At 35.5% G+C, this 16,321-nt stretch overlaps 2 protein-coding genes across 3 annotated transcripts; one reads left to right on the top strand and one right to left on the bottom strand.

The window, feature by feature from the left end:
- The first annotated feature begins 80 nt into the window (after positions 1–80).
- LOC109035140 (uncharacterized) lies at positions 81–4,738 on the top strand. Of its 2 annotated transcripts, none has more exons than XM_019048651.2 (3): positions 81–433; positions 1,547–1,669; positions 3,852–4,738. In XM_019048651.2, exons 2-3 carry the CDS (start codon positions 1,556–1,558, stop codon positions 4,596–4,598), a joined length of 861 nt encoding a protein of 286 aa, XP_018904196.2. In that variant the 5' UTR covers positions 81–433; positions 1,547–1,555; the 3' UTR covers positions 4,599–4,738. The 2 variants fall into 2 exon arrangements, with proteins under 2 accessions (XP_018904196.2, XP_018904195.2); XM_019048650.2 differs by having other exon boundaries at positions 82–331.
- A 1,183-nt stretch (positions 4,739–5,921) lies between these two features.
- Positions 5,922–16,316, bottom strand: parvin (beta-parvin). Its single transcript, XM_019048653.2, has 8 exons — positions 16,129–16,316; positions 14,869–14,958; positions 14,308–14,481; positions 13,375–13,472; positions 12,647–12,808; positions 10,792–10,932; positions 10,022–10,265; positions 5,922–8,655 (listed from the first exon to the last, which is right to left on the bottom strand). The coding sequence occupies exons 1-8, from the start codon at positions 16,241–16,243 to the stop codon at positions 8,579–8,581; spliced, it is 1,101 nt and encodes a 366-aa protein (XP_018904198.1). The 5' UTR covers positions 16,244–16,316; the 3' UTR covers positions 5,922–8,578.
- Positions 16,317–16,321: the final 5 nt, after the last annotated feature.

Raw genomic sequence — 16,321 nt, 5'->3', positions numbered from 1 at the left:
CATGTGAATTGTGAACCAATCATATTTCTTCCTCGAGTCTGCCATCTTCGACTGACTGACCTAGCAGAGTGCTGACTGCTGAGGCATAGTAACAGCACAGAGGAGAGACATGACATGGATGGAAATGCAAGTGCTTGAATCTGTGGTGGTTGTTATCAAACGCTTATCTAAAATAAATAAATATTTCATTTCACTTTATTCCTCACCTCTATGCTTCTCTGAAGTCACTAGTCAGTGCAGTGCAATTTGAACCGTCGAACGAGTGTTTGATTGGACAAATTATATGTCATCCCTCAATCTTGGTGACTTCTTCTTTTACTTAGTGTCTTAGGTAATCGCCAACTATTTTATTTTATTATTTCTGTTCTCTCAATCATTAGCAGGATAGTGTACCAGCTTTTCCCTACCAGTCTGCTGTAAGGCAATTATAACGGTAAATTCTCTCGCAAATCTCTACTTTTCGCCTCATGTACCTATGCATTTAAGTTTTTCCGCAAACTGTTCAGTAAGTAATTGTGCACTCCAAGGTGCCAATGTCGCAGCGCTCACATCAAGCCTTGAACCAAAAAAGTTAGTAGTTGAGTGATCCATGCATAAATTAGAGTGAAAGATTACAACAATCACAATGCAGGTCTTTCATCCAGAGTAACTGAATCATTTAACGAAATAAACTGATTTTTCAAAGTGTATCTTGAAATTTGAGCCGCCGATTATACTTCTTCAAGTATTCTATCACAGATGCGAGGACAAATGAGAACTACCATCAGCCAAGTTGGCAGTTACATACTTTCTGATTGCAAGTGGCTGCATTGTTGTGGTCCTACAGCATTCAAGGATTGACCGCAGGCTCTGCCAGAAGTAGATGACTAAAATGGTTGACTGCGTTTGTCAATCCAAAGTAAACTACTGCCAATTCATCTGATGCCAGTTCAGGAGTTAAAACATAACATCCATTGCAATGACTAAACTTTTAGCATGTAAACCAACCCCAACTTTTTACACCCTGGTATTGGTAGTTACCTAAAATTCTATCGTGGTTACATGGAATCTAGGAGTAAAACTTCGAATGTGTAGTACTTTCCTTCAGAAAGTAAAGATGTATTTTGTTCAAAGCAACAGAATATTTCTGTTTTTTTCTTGATGTTTTTACCCATTGCTAACCTGTTAATGAGAGAACAAAGCTCAAGGTCACGACCGAAAACGGCTCCTATTGTTGCTTTGGAAAACAACACCAAAATAACCTGTTTCTGAGGGTGTTTCGGTTGTTTTACAACGTTGTTGCCAACAATTTTCAAATGTTGGTTGCAAAAGTGAGCCCCACAACTTTAAACAACTTTGAACAAAATAGGAATTTTGCTCGTGTTCAGCAAATGCTGCGAGTGGTGTCTCTGCAGTGAGTGATCAATCCCTGACACGGAAGACTTCTCTTCAAAGCTTCAGTATGACTGGACCGCAAAAAAAAGAAAATTTTAAATTTATGGAGGTCAACTACTATTGGTATTTCAGTTAACATGACCATTATTTACAACTAAATTCTCTTCTTCAGGTTCCAAGCATGACTGAATCATCCCTATCCCATTTGGAAGCAACTTCAGTCACCACTACCCTTAAGACAATGGATGTTACCGTCAAACTTGAGACGAATATTCCGCCTTATGTTTCTAAAATTGTAAGTTCTCACTTCACGTACTTTATTTTTGTATCACTAAGGGTGTAAAAACTACCGTAACCCAGACTCCTTAAAACTTCACCAATGAAGCAGTGAACCCCTGAATTTGAAGAAGTATTGAGACTTTCACCAGGACAAACTAAGAATTTATGGAATTTTGAGTGCTTAATTCAACATTGTGCACTCTTTGTTTTTTGATGAATTTTTTTCTTGGTCACAGTGACCGGATAATATTGAAAAATCATCATGAGTTCTCCAGGGTGGATCACAATGGCTCTGCCTTGAATTTCCATGGTTTTTGTCCTAAATAAAATGGTATGTCACTTCAAGTTGAACGTTCCAGTGGTTTTACCAATAGGCGTTCTTATGAGGCCCCCTCCCCCTCAAGTCCTGTTTTTTAGATGAAAATCACTGTGTAACACGTCGCTTGCCGTCACCATGAGAGAGTGCCACAGTATTTTCTATGGAAAATGCTTGAAAATGGCAACATTAGGGATGTCGATACTTATCCGATACTTGCAAAGTATCGATACTTTCGATCGATACTTAACGATACTCGGCATCGATACTCCACGATATCGATACCATGCAGTATCGATGCCAAAGACCCCAGTATCGACGGTATCGATACTTAATCTGATTTGGCCATGAAGAAGGCCTCTTTTTCTTTTTTAAAAAATTCTCTCCCCACTATTTCACCTTCAAGATGCACTGTGACAAACGACGGAGTAATCAAGTTTCTCAAAATGATTATACTTCAATAAAAATGTTAAAAGCTCAGTTCGATAAGTGTAGTTAAAGGCTCAAAATAGCTGACTAAGGACGCGAACAGGGCTTTTTCGAGAGAGGCGTAAATCTGGCGGAATTTAACGGCCGACAGACATACGCACACTCAGAATCACGGCATAATTCAGAAATAGTATCGATGGTATCGATACCTCATAAGTATCGATACTTCAGCTCGATGCTCGATACCGGTATCGATGCTTAGAGTCGATACCAGTATCGATACCGAGTATCGATACTTCCCTGAGTATCGACATCCCTAGGCAACATCAGCTGTTTTTATAGAGGCCTCTTTTTCATACATGAAAGGAATTCTTAAGGCAGAGGAATGGAGGTAAAACACTTGAAATGAACCAAAACTAAGATAATTCTGGGTCTTGTAATTTCAAGTAGGTACCTTAGTAATGAAGCCTTGGGTAATTTCATAAAAAAGTCAATGAATAATTTTAAAAATTAGTTTCCTGATATCGAAATGAGATAAATCCTCCTATAAATCCTCTATATAAAGATAGATAAATAAAAGAAAATGGAGGCATTGGCCATCCCCCAGCGCTGACCTTCAGTGATGGCAAGGAGGACCTGAAAAAAATCAGTTAAAATTCTTGGCGGATAACAGTAGATTCACACATCAACTGATTTCATGTTCAATTTCACCTACCTTTTTTTTAAATTCAAATCTCAATGGGAAATTGTGCAAGAAGTCCAAAACTTAGCAAAAACATTCCTCAAGGGCTGAAAATTAAAAGATAAAGTGGCACTGCAAAAATGGCAGATGTCAACGTTCGCCACTTTTACAGATGAGTCTGGCCTTATACATAGATTCTCATCCAGGCTAGAACGAGAGGTTTTAATGATAACTGGCTAGTGGCTATTCATTGGTTTCGGCATTTGTAGAGGCTCGTGGAATGTCAAAGATTTCCCCAATCAATAGTCTTTTTCCTTATTTTATATTGTCTCTAAATGAAATGGAAAAACAGCCAACGTTCCATATTTATTGATAAATATTGAGAAAGAACCGCTTGATAAATTGTTTTTTTGAAACACACTTTGTCACACTTCAGTTCCGATTTTGTTGCAACTTTTTTACCGTACCCTAAGTCGAGGCTCAAAGGACTGGGCGTATCTCCTTATTTCTCTCTCTCCTCCATGATGTAGAATCATCGGTTTTTCGAGATCTGGCATTATTTTAGAGTTTCATCACCACCTTGTGTAAACCACTTAAAATGGTACGCACATTAATCGGTTTCATCCTTTGTTAGAATATTTCATAAATAATCAACATCACTTTCAATTAAGAATTCTCAGAAAGATTCAAGTTTATCACAAAAAAGAGAGGGGATAAGGGAAGTGCACAGAAATTAAATCACTCATTCAATTCAATATTCTCTTTTTTCAGGCCTATGAGAACAATCCTGATGATGGACCCTCAGAGAATGGTCAACAAGTTGAGGAAGATAATTACTCAGATGGCAAAGCTATTAAACAAATCCATATTCTGGAAGAAGATGATAACCGTGAGTCTGAGTTTTCATTCAGTGATGACCAATTTACCCTATATATTGGCAGTGAAGAGCAGGTAGAAGCTGTGATATGTTCAGGCAGTGACTATGTCTGCTCCAATTGCGGTGAGGTTTTCAGTAAAAAAGTGGAATTATTTCATCACAAAAGAGCAATGCACAATCTTGACAAGTTTCATCGGTGTCCAGTTTGCATGCGGTCCTTCACTCAGAGAAGCAACATGAAAGCTCACTTGCGTGTTCACACTGGTGAAAAGCCGTTCAAATGTGAATACTGTGGTAGATGCTTTGCTCAAAAGTCCAATCTCATCAACCACACTCCAATTCACACCAAAGAAAAACCGTATAAATGTCAGTTATGTGAAAAACACTTCATTCAGAAATCCAACTTGAAGAGTCATGTGTTGACTCATACAGGTGAAAAACCATTCAAATGTGATTTATGTGACAAATGTTTCATTCAAAAATCGAATTTAGTTTGTCATTACAGAATACACACACAAGAGAAACCTCATAAATGTGAAGTGTGTCTTCGGTTTTTCTCACAAAAATCTAATTTATCAAATCATATGAAACAACATGGAATAATTGAGACTCCCTTGAAAATAGAAACTAATTGTATGTGATAGAGTAGTTTAAAAACATTTTATCTTCAACATCTGCATTTTCTTTGTTTGTTAGGAAATTAAAACCAAAGAATATGTTAAATACCTCTTATTATGTAACGAACTAATATGAAAATACAGTAGTTCTGTCCACACTGTAACAGGGTGACTCATTTCATACCCTTTTCCCTTTTTAAAATGAGTGATGAAAATCTTTTGCTCCCCACTGTTTCGGTACAGGAACTTTTTCTGGTATTTAAAGATACCAATATTTACTGAAGGGTTCCACTACGGTATCCCTCTTGATCTGTATCTGGCATGGTTTTCATTCAACACATTTTTCATTTCCTTGGAAGTGTGGCTGTGTTACCAAAGAGAACTGAAAGTACAAAAATGAAGTTTTTGTAAAATGGGCTAAGTACTGTTAAAGTGGAAAAAAAAATATGTTTCTGCCACCAATCATCAGAAAAACTGTCAGAAATCGTTTGAATTAGTATAACTTGACGAATTTTATTTTCAACTGTAAAATTAGGGCTTTTTTCATTTTGTTTCATTTTCCGTTATATTTCCCAGTGTACCTTTCAAAATTATATCATTTATGGAGGTGAATAATCTTTTTCAAGGATACTATAACACATGTTCTAGCCAGAGATTGAAAATGAAATTTTATAAGGCTCGAATAAATTTCACAAAAGTTGAAATTTATTAATTTTTTTAGAATTATTGATTAAACCTTTGGAGGTCTGAAAGTGTTTCAGATCGTCCTTCTGTTGATGCTGCAGTATTATGCTACTCTACTGAAGGTGCCAGACACAAAGAGGGGGCAAAAAGGAGAGTTTAGAGAGAAAAACCCTAACCTAACCTCTAAACTTAACGAAAACATTTGTAACGCGCGAAAGTTTTAGGCTTGTGGTGAAAAATTTCAAAATTTAGAATCACTGTTTCAGGCGTTTCTTAGCCTCCTGAATGTATCCCCAAAAGTTTCAATAATGTTATGAAATTTCGTGAAATTTCATGAAATTTTAACAAAGACACTCCCAAAGTTTCGTTTTTTTATCTCTAACCGTTCAAAAGTTACCCCAGAGGGGATACAGACTTTTAGGACACCCTGTATAACATCTTAGCTTTTGTGATTTTCAACTCGTCTATGCCAAGTTCCTGTAGAAACCTTTTTGAAGAGTATGAAATTTTGACATCTGTTACTCTGTACACCCAGGAGTTCATGCTTCTTGTAAATAAAAATAGATTGCCTCTTGTATTCCACAAGGATACTTCAGGATACAGGAATAGGAAAGCTCATGACATTTAAGTTCAAAAAAAGAAGAATAAAAAGTCAATAAAGAATAACTGTGTTAAATTTTATAATAAATAAATAACTTTAAGGCGTCAAGATTTAATAAAAATTGAACACATTATGAACTTAAAGAGTGCAGTCGGAAATTTTTTGAGAGGAAAGTATGTTATACCTAACGCAAATGAAAAAGAAAGCAGAAAAGTTTGAAAAGAAAAAAAATAGGCAATTTCACTACTACAGTGAAGCTTTGCATTAGGGGGCAGAGACAGTGAAAAAGTAAGGAAGAATGCAAGTTAACATACCCAAAACTGAAGGCTGAGGCTGAAAAAATACTATTAGCACAAGTTCCATTTTATTAAATTCAATATCGCAGATTATGGAACTTCTCAAGGATTTACCTACGTACAGTTTCACTTGTATCTTTCTTCATATACATTATTTAGGAATTTCAACAGCCTACATCATTAGGGGAATGCCTTTAGGGTCTCAAACAGCCATAAAGATTCAAAATCGGTTCATTAATAGTTCTTGTGATACTTGCTCTACTGCAAAGATTGAAAATTGCACAGAGTTTCATGGGGTATTTTCACTTCAAATGGGCGTATTTAAGCCTAAAAGGACCATTTAGTTCATGTTGTGCGCAAATCCTAAGCGACTATGCACATGGTTCCTTTCAGCATAAATACGTCCCTATGAGGCTAGGGAATAATTGTTTTTCTTCTTTACTTTTGGAAAGTACATGCAAAATGAAAATTCCTGTATTTTAATGTTGTTTAATGAAATTTTAGCTGAGAAAAAGACTTTTCCAGTCGCCAGAAATCCAACCCTATTTCAAACAGGAAAATATCGCATTAAAAGACTTCGCGATGTCGGAAGAAGAATTGATTGTCATCCATCTATTATCTCGTAATTTTTAAAAAAGTACCTCCTTCTCTCTCGCTTCAGTGAAAAATTATTATAAGATGGCTTTTCTTTGTTTTCTTTTCATCACTTATGACTTGTCCATCTAGTTTCCTTGATATTTGGGTTAAACTTGGAGGGCTCCTCTACTAGGATATAAATAGAGATTCTGAAACATTGCAACAAAGAAGTGCCCTTCTTGCACGCAGCGCCTCAATTCTTGTTTGACTTATAGTTGAGTACTTAAGGATTCGTTAGGATTTGATTGTTAGTTGTCTACTAAAATTCTCCGCCTCTTTCAAGACATTTATGATGACATAATCGGTAGGAAATTAATAATACTGATACGTAAGTGCTAAGACAAAATTAACATGTTTCATGATGACAAAAATAAGCAGTGACTGAGTTCAAACAGGGTGCCTTCCGGCTCAGGGAAAAAATTCTGTGACTTTTCCAGATTTGTTTGGACAAAAATAATCGAAGTTTTTTTACTTTTTACATCAACAGTTTGCATGCAGCAGCATTCCCTGATTTCTTATACCTGATGAAATCCCTGGTTTTCCAAAACCGGAGACACCCTGTAGTATCAGAATCACTGGAAGCAATGAATTATCCACAAAAAAATAAAAAAGAATAGCAACAACAAGAATAAAAATACCTGTTCAAAATGGAACATTAGATAAACAGTAATTACTGCATTGGAGTATCACTATTCCTTTTTAATTTTCTTTGAAAAAGTAAATGGACGTATTTAAGTTAAAAGGAACTATTTGCCTGGGGTTTGCTTGCGTGATTGTCCCTTTTAGCTAAAATACGTTCAAATATACCATGGCAAAGACATAACTTGATACAAATGAGTCACTCTAAAAATTCAAAGTGGTTGCCTTCCTGTGAGGCAGTTTTCCAATTAGAAACAAAGAACACAGAATGGACTATTTAATCAAAATCTTCTCTTTCCCCCTTTCCAAATTAAGTTTAATGGATGGAAGTACTGCTTCTGTTTTTCATTTTTATTTGTGAAAATATCACATGATAGCAGCGTAAGTTTTGCGAGAGTTGTGAAACGGGGATGACTCATCTGTGCAGAGTTAGGTCTTAGAAACAGGACTCTAAAAAGTGCTTAAATTTTTAATGCAGATCGTGAAGTTAAGAGTGAACTTTCCGACCTTTCCGGTCTTAATTTGGGAGCCATTTTCCAACCTGCTGAATTGGACTAAATTATGCAATAAAGAAACAGTATTTCTGTTCATTTCAGACACTACTTATGAGCCATTCCTTTCTTTATGCAGATAGGTGCTTTTTTTGGATGAACTAGAAATACATAGTAGTTCTTACTAGCAAAAGCATAGGTCAACTAATTCTCTTCTTTTGTCTGTTGTGAAGTTTGCAGCAGACTCATGCAGTCTGTGGAGTTTTTACTTTGCAGCAAATCTTTGGTTTAGAAGTCTTTTCCGGAAATTAATTGTAACATTAATTAACATTTTAGTATAGATCGTTAATTGAAGGCACAACGTAAATAGATATCTTTGTAAGAATATATAACATTGGTACAGTATTGGTAATAAACTATTTGAGTCCAACAAAATATAATCTCACTAGTATTTTCTCACAAAGTTAATAGATATAGACAAAAAATTAAATCTTAAGTTTGATAACTTGGGAACCATTTCATCAGTGTTTCAATATTTATTGATAGGAAAAGACTTAAGCATTTCTTTCTAGGTGAAGGAGTCTCCAAAAAAAATATTAGTACGATTCAATATAGCTCACTATTCTTGAAGGAGTAAAGTATGGCAAGGCTTCTAAGTTATCCCATACTCTTATACTTCGTGAATAGATTGTATAAGACTCGTAGTGTAGATTTCAGGTCTAGGTTGACAATATCTGGAAAAAAGCAAAAAGAATTGTAAAATCAGTTCTTCATGAGTCAACTTTCATGCACCTGGTAGTGATAATTTTGAGGTATTAAGATGTTGAACGCATTTCTTACATAAATATTTTTTGCTCCTACAGCGTGCTCTGCAACATCAAACCACCACATGAGCCCAAAAGCGTTATCAAGCATGAACATTATTTTATTTAATTATAAAAGAAAATAATTGGCAGACTCAAATCTACTACTACTACTGAAACTAAAAAAAATTAATACAGGTGGTCCATCATATTTTTATCCTCCCAATACCTTTCACCGAAGGACTAAGCACAGAATACGGAGAAATTTGGCCCCAGCAAAATTTTGAGATTTTATGATATGAAGTTCCTTCCAATCTCCTGAGTAAGATGAGTTTTTAAAATCAAACTTTCTATGTGCCAATCTCGAGGAAATTTAGCCTGAAAAGTGTATATAACAGCAGTTTAACACCTGCTATTGTGTGGAGAGGTGGCACCATCGTTGAGTGAACGCAGAGCCTTTTGTTTTGAACTGAGTTGACTTGACAGTCTTATCTAGAGTACCTTTGTAGACAGAGTATGGCCATTCATATCTTTTTACTACAGGAAAACTGTGCTGCTTTTTGATTGGTCAACGAGTTTTTAGGCTTCATGATGCTCTTACGGTCGTAAATAAACAAACAAGATAGCGGCTCACCGTAACCTTGATAAGAAGCTAAAATTTGACAAAAATTTCAATTACACGGCAGTAACAATTTAAAATAGCATATCTATGAAAAACACATAAAAAACACATGAAAACACTGTTAAATCGCCTGTATCACAGAAGGATGTAAGATGTGCATAACCTCAAACTTGCTTGCTGATAACAGCCGTCTTGTTCGTTTATTTACGGCTGTAAGAACATCGTGTCAGCCTATTTTCAGGCGACCAATGAAAAACCGGCACAGAAATGGCCATACTCTGTCTATAAAGGTAATTTAGTCTTATCTTCCCGAGCAGTGCAAAATGAGATGACAGGAGCTTACCCCTAGAGCACCTGTATTTTGCCATAATGTAAGTAAAACTGCCTAAAATGAACTTTTCAAACCCGAATTTTTCGCGACTGGTACTTAGAAAGTTCAATTTTAAAAGCTCATCTTACTCAGGAGATCGTAAGGAACATCACATCAAAGAATTTTGAAATTCCATATTCCGAGCGTAGTCTTTTAAAGGAAAGTTGATAAGCTAATGTCTTTCACATGAAGTTTAAGATGTCATGTATTCACATGGAGTGCATTATTGCAACAGAATTTAAAAGTGTAAAACGCTGTGAGGTTTCTTAAAAAATATTCCAGTTTGGAATTGTTTCTGATCTCACCTTCCGGTCTGGCTTTTGGTTTTGCAAGCCCTATGTCCTGCATGAGTTTAAAAGCAAGGTTGACATTGAACACTTTTTGGTCTAAGTCCTGCGGGGCTAGGTAGAAATTATCCAATGGGACAAAAAATCCTTCCAGAAGTCCAAGTAACAATACAAGGAATACACCATCATGAAACTGTGTTTCCAACTCGTTAACTTCCAGATTTACTTTGCTCAGATGTTTGTTTGCAAATGTTAGGAGAGACTGAAACAAAACAAGAAATCTACCTAAAAAGAAAGGAAAAAGATTCTGAAATTTTTCAATGTTTTCTAGTTTTTTTCTATTTGATTACAGAACAAGGATTACAATAATTTCAGGGGTAGGGTCTTTGGAGACTCAGCTAAAACCTCAATCTCACTGGAGCAGAATAGGCAATAAAAAAAATATTACAAAGCTGTAATTAAGAAGTTCCGTAACTAATGAGAATACAAATGTAAGTGATTCTATAATGACGACCCATTAAAAGATATCATGATTAACAAAGAAATTAGTGTGATTGATGGCTTAAAATTTATTTTAATAAGTTGTTCATGATTCTTTTGAGTGAAGGATGGACTAAATATTTTTCTTGAGATACTTCTGTCACAAAATTTGAGCTACACTAATACAGCATATCAGTTGAGTGAAATTTTCCAGGTTTTCCCTGAATTTTCAAGAACTTGTCATATTGTTTGACTCAATCTTGCTGAATGTTGCGCACTCCACAGAGGACAGAAAATGAGATATTTACCTTTTTAACCACTTGAAGTTTGTCTGGGGCATGATCAAAAAGCGTATCAAATGCATCCCGTTCACATCGCATACCAAGATCATCGTACGTAGATGTTATTTGTTCTTGGACAGTTCGATGACACAAAGCTCCATCTTTTTTCTGCAAAAAAATTGACATTCATTTCATGTTTAAAAGTTTTCCGAAAGGAATGCAACTGATTCCTTCTTGGGTGAAAAATTACAGTTAGGTAATGAACTGGGCACTGTACAGTCTTGAAAAAGGAAAAGTGAAAACTTTCCCATTTCTGAGAACATTTTACTAATTCCCATTTTAATTTTGCTCTAGTTACAGAAGGAGGAAAGCAAATAAATTTTTCAATACTCCCATAACTATTGAATCCACAAGAATACATGGAACTTAGCTAAATGGCCTGGGCTGTAAAGAAGTATTTTTGAGATCTTTTCATCTTTTACAGTTCTTATTCAGGCTATAAGCAAAAATAAGTAAGTTCTAAGTTATCCTCCACTTAAAATATTGCTGATCAAAGTCACAGTGCAGGAGATAATCTCATTTGATTAAAGTAAGGTGAAAAATTCAAATATACATTGAAGGTTCCTAAATTAAATTGGAGCCCAATGTGAATGGCATCATCAAAATATTCAGGGAAAATTATTGTAGAAATGTTACAGTTTAAGTTAAAATCATGAAAAATAGAGCTGCCATGAAACTTCCAACGGAAGAATGTCCAAGGAGTGAAAACATGCACAAGCTTTCTAAGAATTGAGGACACCGCAAGAATAACAACCTGTAACTGGAAACCGCGTTGTGAGAAAAACACACTTAACCTTTTATATTTAATGGATTGCGCTGACTGTCCTTTGCAGGTACCTTGCTTTAGTGTTTTCGAGTGACCCAACCTTTCTATTGATAGATGCCAGGTTTATATTGCGATACAATTTCGGTTTTCACAGAAATATACTTAATTTAAAAAATCAGTTCATTGGCTGTAATTGCAACCAACAATCATTTTTGTTGACGTTAGTAAGTAAAAATTGTCATAATCGCGCAAAATTAATGCAAAATGAAATTATACTAAGGCTGACTTTACAAGATAATGCCAAAAAAGAACCAGCATCTTCTCTCTTCCTCTTGAGCTTATAATGAATCATTTTAGTGATTGAACTTTGGTTGTGGTTCCTGTTTTAAAAAATGATAAAATGGTGCGAAAAGTGTTGTAAGTTGTACAACCATTTACCAGCAGTCATGTTAAAAATGTAGCTTCTATGCGGTAAATATTTCCACTCAGAGTTTTTGAGGGCCGGTTCTACCACCTCTATGGCCATGAAAGGCTTTCAGCGCTTAGGCTGTTATTCTACTCATTGCTCCAGAGGCCTGACTTAAATCGGGAAAAAGGGTTTTTGACCTCCAGCCATTGCCAAACTATGTTCTACCTATACTCGGTAAAGTCCAGGGTACGGAGAATCCAAAAAGCTGATAAGAGCAATAACAACCTATGCGCAAATAGGCTGTTATTCATGTGGTATCCTCAATTCTTCTCAATTCATCTTACAAGTCATTTCTTCACTAATGGAGTATTAAAGGAAAAAAACCCTTCAATTGCGTTTTTTCAAAAGGTGATCTGACCCAACACATTGAATTTGAAACAAACAGAGGTGGTTCAGTCCCATGCCAGGTTGTTCAACACGGGCCGACCCAAAAAAAGCTACACTTCCACAGGTTGACTATTTTTGCATTATTTATTAGAATATTTTCAACCAAAAAATTCGGGATGAAATTCATGCATAGATCATCGATAGACAAAATTCATTGTTAAGTAAAAAATAAATAAATGAAATCAAATTAAGGCAGCTACCTGTACGACCAAAACACTGACTGAAACATTCTCCGGTAACCTCACAGGAGCTCGGAAATGGCGGGCAAGAGCTACCAATAAGTGGAGGATGGCAACTAAATTCTTAGAATGGACACTTTCAACACTCCACTGAAGCTGAGCCCAACGAGGATGACCAAGCGCCTAAAAATAAAACTATTTAAATTGAAGCACATGATGATGTGTTACATTGGAAATCAAAGTGCTTAAACAAATTCTTGTGAGTCAACTTTCAGTAATCTATACTTCATTAGTATTAGAACAAATAAACTCCAACAACGTCATTGATTTTTGAATTGAACTTGATTTTTGAAACTATGTCAGCAAAACAAGACAAAATACCACCTTATCTTAACCATGCAATATGTTGCATTTCGATGTCTTATCAGGCTGCTTTAAACTTTCAATAATCAACCCGCAGAGCCATTAATGACAAAATAGAGCTGTTGAACACTTTGTTTCCAACTCATTTTTGTAAATACTTAAATACTTGGAATACCGGCATTGTTCTTCTTTTTCTATTTAATTACATTTTAACTGAGAAAACAATGTTCCAACTCACCAAAAATCGAACCCCATTTCAAACAGAAAAATATTGCACCAACAGATTTTGTTACATTAAGAATTGACTGCTGTGTATTCTTCCACCTACGTGGAAATTTAGAATCAGTCATTACATAAAAATGCTGTATTTGAAAGTGCATCCTTACTTTGTTAACTGCCGCTAAAACTACTCCTAGCTTTTGTTTCTGTCCATCCTCCGACTGAGTTACTTCTGGCACATCCAACTTTTCATATGTTAGTTTCTCTGAGAAAAAAGAAATAATACAAATTAGATTGAACTATTAATTAGAACAATCATGAATTGGAAATTCTTGAACTTTTCTTCAAGAATCGAGCCAAATACTTGATTCACCAAAAGTTAACTCCAGAAATTAAGAATGTGAAAGTCTAAAGTGATATTTGTTTGAATAAGAATATATGAACACCTGTGATTCTTTAAAATCATTGCATTAATTATTTAAGGAGCTCCTAGATGCGATCATACAGGCTTGTTAAAAGATAGCTGTTTTCTTTCGGAAGAATCCCGTTCAAATAATGAAAGGGAGGAGGGAGGTATTCAGGTCGGCATGAATCTTCAAAGAAAATTCATCAGTACATTTTTCTTTCTTCCTTTCTTTCCTTCTTTCTTTCTTTTAGATGCTAAAGCACCGCTTTAAAATAAAATTATTTTACTACTACTACTACTACTACTACTACTACTACTACTACTACTACTACTACTACTACTACTACTACTACTACTACTACTACTACTACTACTACTACTACTACTACTACTACTACTACTACTACTACTACTACTACTACTACTACTACTACTACTACTACTACTACTACTACTACTACTTTCTTTCTTTCTTTCTTTCTTTCTTTCTTTCTTTCTTTCTTTCTTTCTTTCTTTCTTCCTTCCTTTGGAGACCCACACAATTAACAGATCAAAAAATTTACTTTCTTAGTTTTTTAAAAGCTTATTTAAGTACTCACTTGGGCATAGAATCGCGCAAGTAAGTAAAAATGAGTTTTTTGAAGAAAATTCATGCTCAGAATTAAATAAAAACATAAAATAGTTTCCTTATTACCGAGCAATTTTTGAAGAACTTGTCCATCATAAAGGTCCTCTTCAATATCCTTAACAATTATCCGTTGATCAGCCAATTCATCATTGATCCATTCAATGAGCACAGCAATCAGCTCACGCAGTTTGATATCATCATATGATTTTGATTCCACCATTGATCTTTCTTCATTTTCACCTACAGATAACAAGAGATAAAAAACAAGATTGATGAATATGCTGAGACAGATCAATGTCTTGAGCTCTCCTGTTTTCAAGTTTAGGCAACAAAATCACACACAAAAAAGCTAAGACTGGCTAGGACTTTTCGGAGGTTTTATGAAGACTTTCACCTGAAAATTGAATGACTTTTCCAGCGTTTTTAATCAGTTTTTTAGACACATTCCCAAAAAGCTGATTTGATTGAGCTTCGGCTTGAGATGAATTGTTTGAAGATGAGAGATCACAAAAACATCTATCTGTACATACCGTGAAAAGTCAAAAAACATTCCCTTTAATATCAATTTATGGCAATTTTTGGATTGATTAAAAAGGAAAGAAAAATAGGCCTATGATAAATACCCACCGATGTCATACTCTTCGGGAGGAAGATCTGGGTTGGTTGGACTCCCTGGAAGTTCTATGGCTAGTTTTCCTTCTTCTTCGATTTCTTGCGCTAAAACAAGGTGAAAAAAGAAAACTGTAAAGATGATAAAAGTTATTAAGTTGACCTTTCAGGCAACATGCTGGAAATATTACTTTGATGAAACAACAAAATATTTTTCTCACCCTAAGTTCCCGTTTTAGAAAAAAATGCCCCAGAAAATACAAGTCCAGAATTGCAAATAAATTTTATATCTGATACATGACAGATCAAGGGAGAGGATTCATCACCGAGATCAATTGAAAGTAAACGGTCTCCCTGCACTGTCAGGCTAAGTCAAAGGACATAAAACCTATGTAATGTTTTAAGTCCTCTAATTGCAAAATATGCTTCTGCTTGTTTTAAAGAATAAGACACTTAACATGGAAGCCAAAGGTTGAAACAGTTACGCCGATGTTTATGGAAAGTTACAACCTCCCTACAAGACTTCACATATTTAACATACTACATTACTTAGCTTTCCAGTGTAAGTTGGAAATGCAGCACTTACTGCTGACTGACTTGGCACAGCATTGTCGTCCTATCAACAGAGGGAGACCTGCTTGAATAACTGATCACTGAGACAAATATAGAACCATTTCACTTCTGTGTCAGATAAAATCATACTTTGAATACCTAAAACAATATTCTTGGCATGCCCTGATTCGACATATTGAATGGTTGAAGTGTGGTCAAGTATGGTCAAAGAACGAAACTACATATCACCATTTGTGACTTGCTGTCATGCTTAGATTTTTCTGAGGAAAGCTGGTAGCCGTTGATTCTTAAAAGTCCTCCTTGATTTTTTTCTGTGTTGGCGGAAAATTCTAAATAAATTTAAAGCTGTAATGTCGGCTTGTCTTTCTTTAAAAATAAAATAAGAGAAGAAATTTTGAATCACCATGATGGAGATACATGGTTTTCCAATTCGGCCATCGATTAGTGCTTGGGTACTGACGACCATCCCGGTATCCACTTCTAGTTTATGACTTGTCCAAAAGAAATTCGCTCCAACTTGCTAATTTTCATTTCAGAAAAGTGTGGACTGTTCCAGTTTAAGAGGTGCAATAGGAGATTAATAGAGCATTGTGGTATTAAGAGGCTACTTAGAGGAGTGGGTTCTGAGACTTGCCTTAAAAGGGCATGTCTCTGACCATCTGTCCCAAGTTTAATAGAGTTACTAGTGATGTAAAGGTAGATTACCTTCCTTGATTCGCTTCTTCCTTCCAAGAGTCCCAATCTTCTCCCAGAATGATTCATCTTTGTCACTTTTGATAGGACCAAGGGTTTTAGGAGATTTTGGTCTAGCAGTAGCCATGCTAGGGCAGCGCACGATAACAACAATGGAGAAACCACTAACACTGACTCACTGAAACCATGAAACCACTGAAACAAC

This window comes from Bemisia tabaci, chromosome 2, assembly GCF_918797505.1.
Source record: "Bemisia tabaci chromosome 2, PGI_BMITA_v3".
NCBI lineage: Eukaryota > Metazoa > Arthropoda > Insecta > Hemiptera > Aleyrodidae > Bemisia > Bemisia tabaci.
This window is presented reverse-complemented; position numbering and strand designations above follow the sequence as displayed.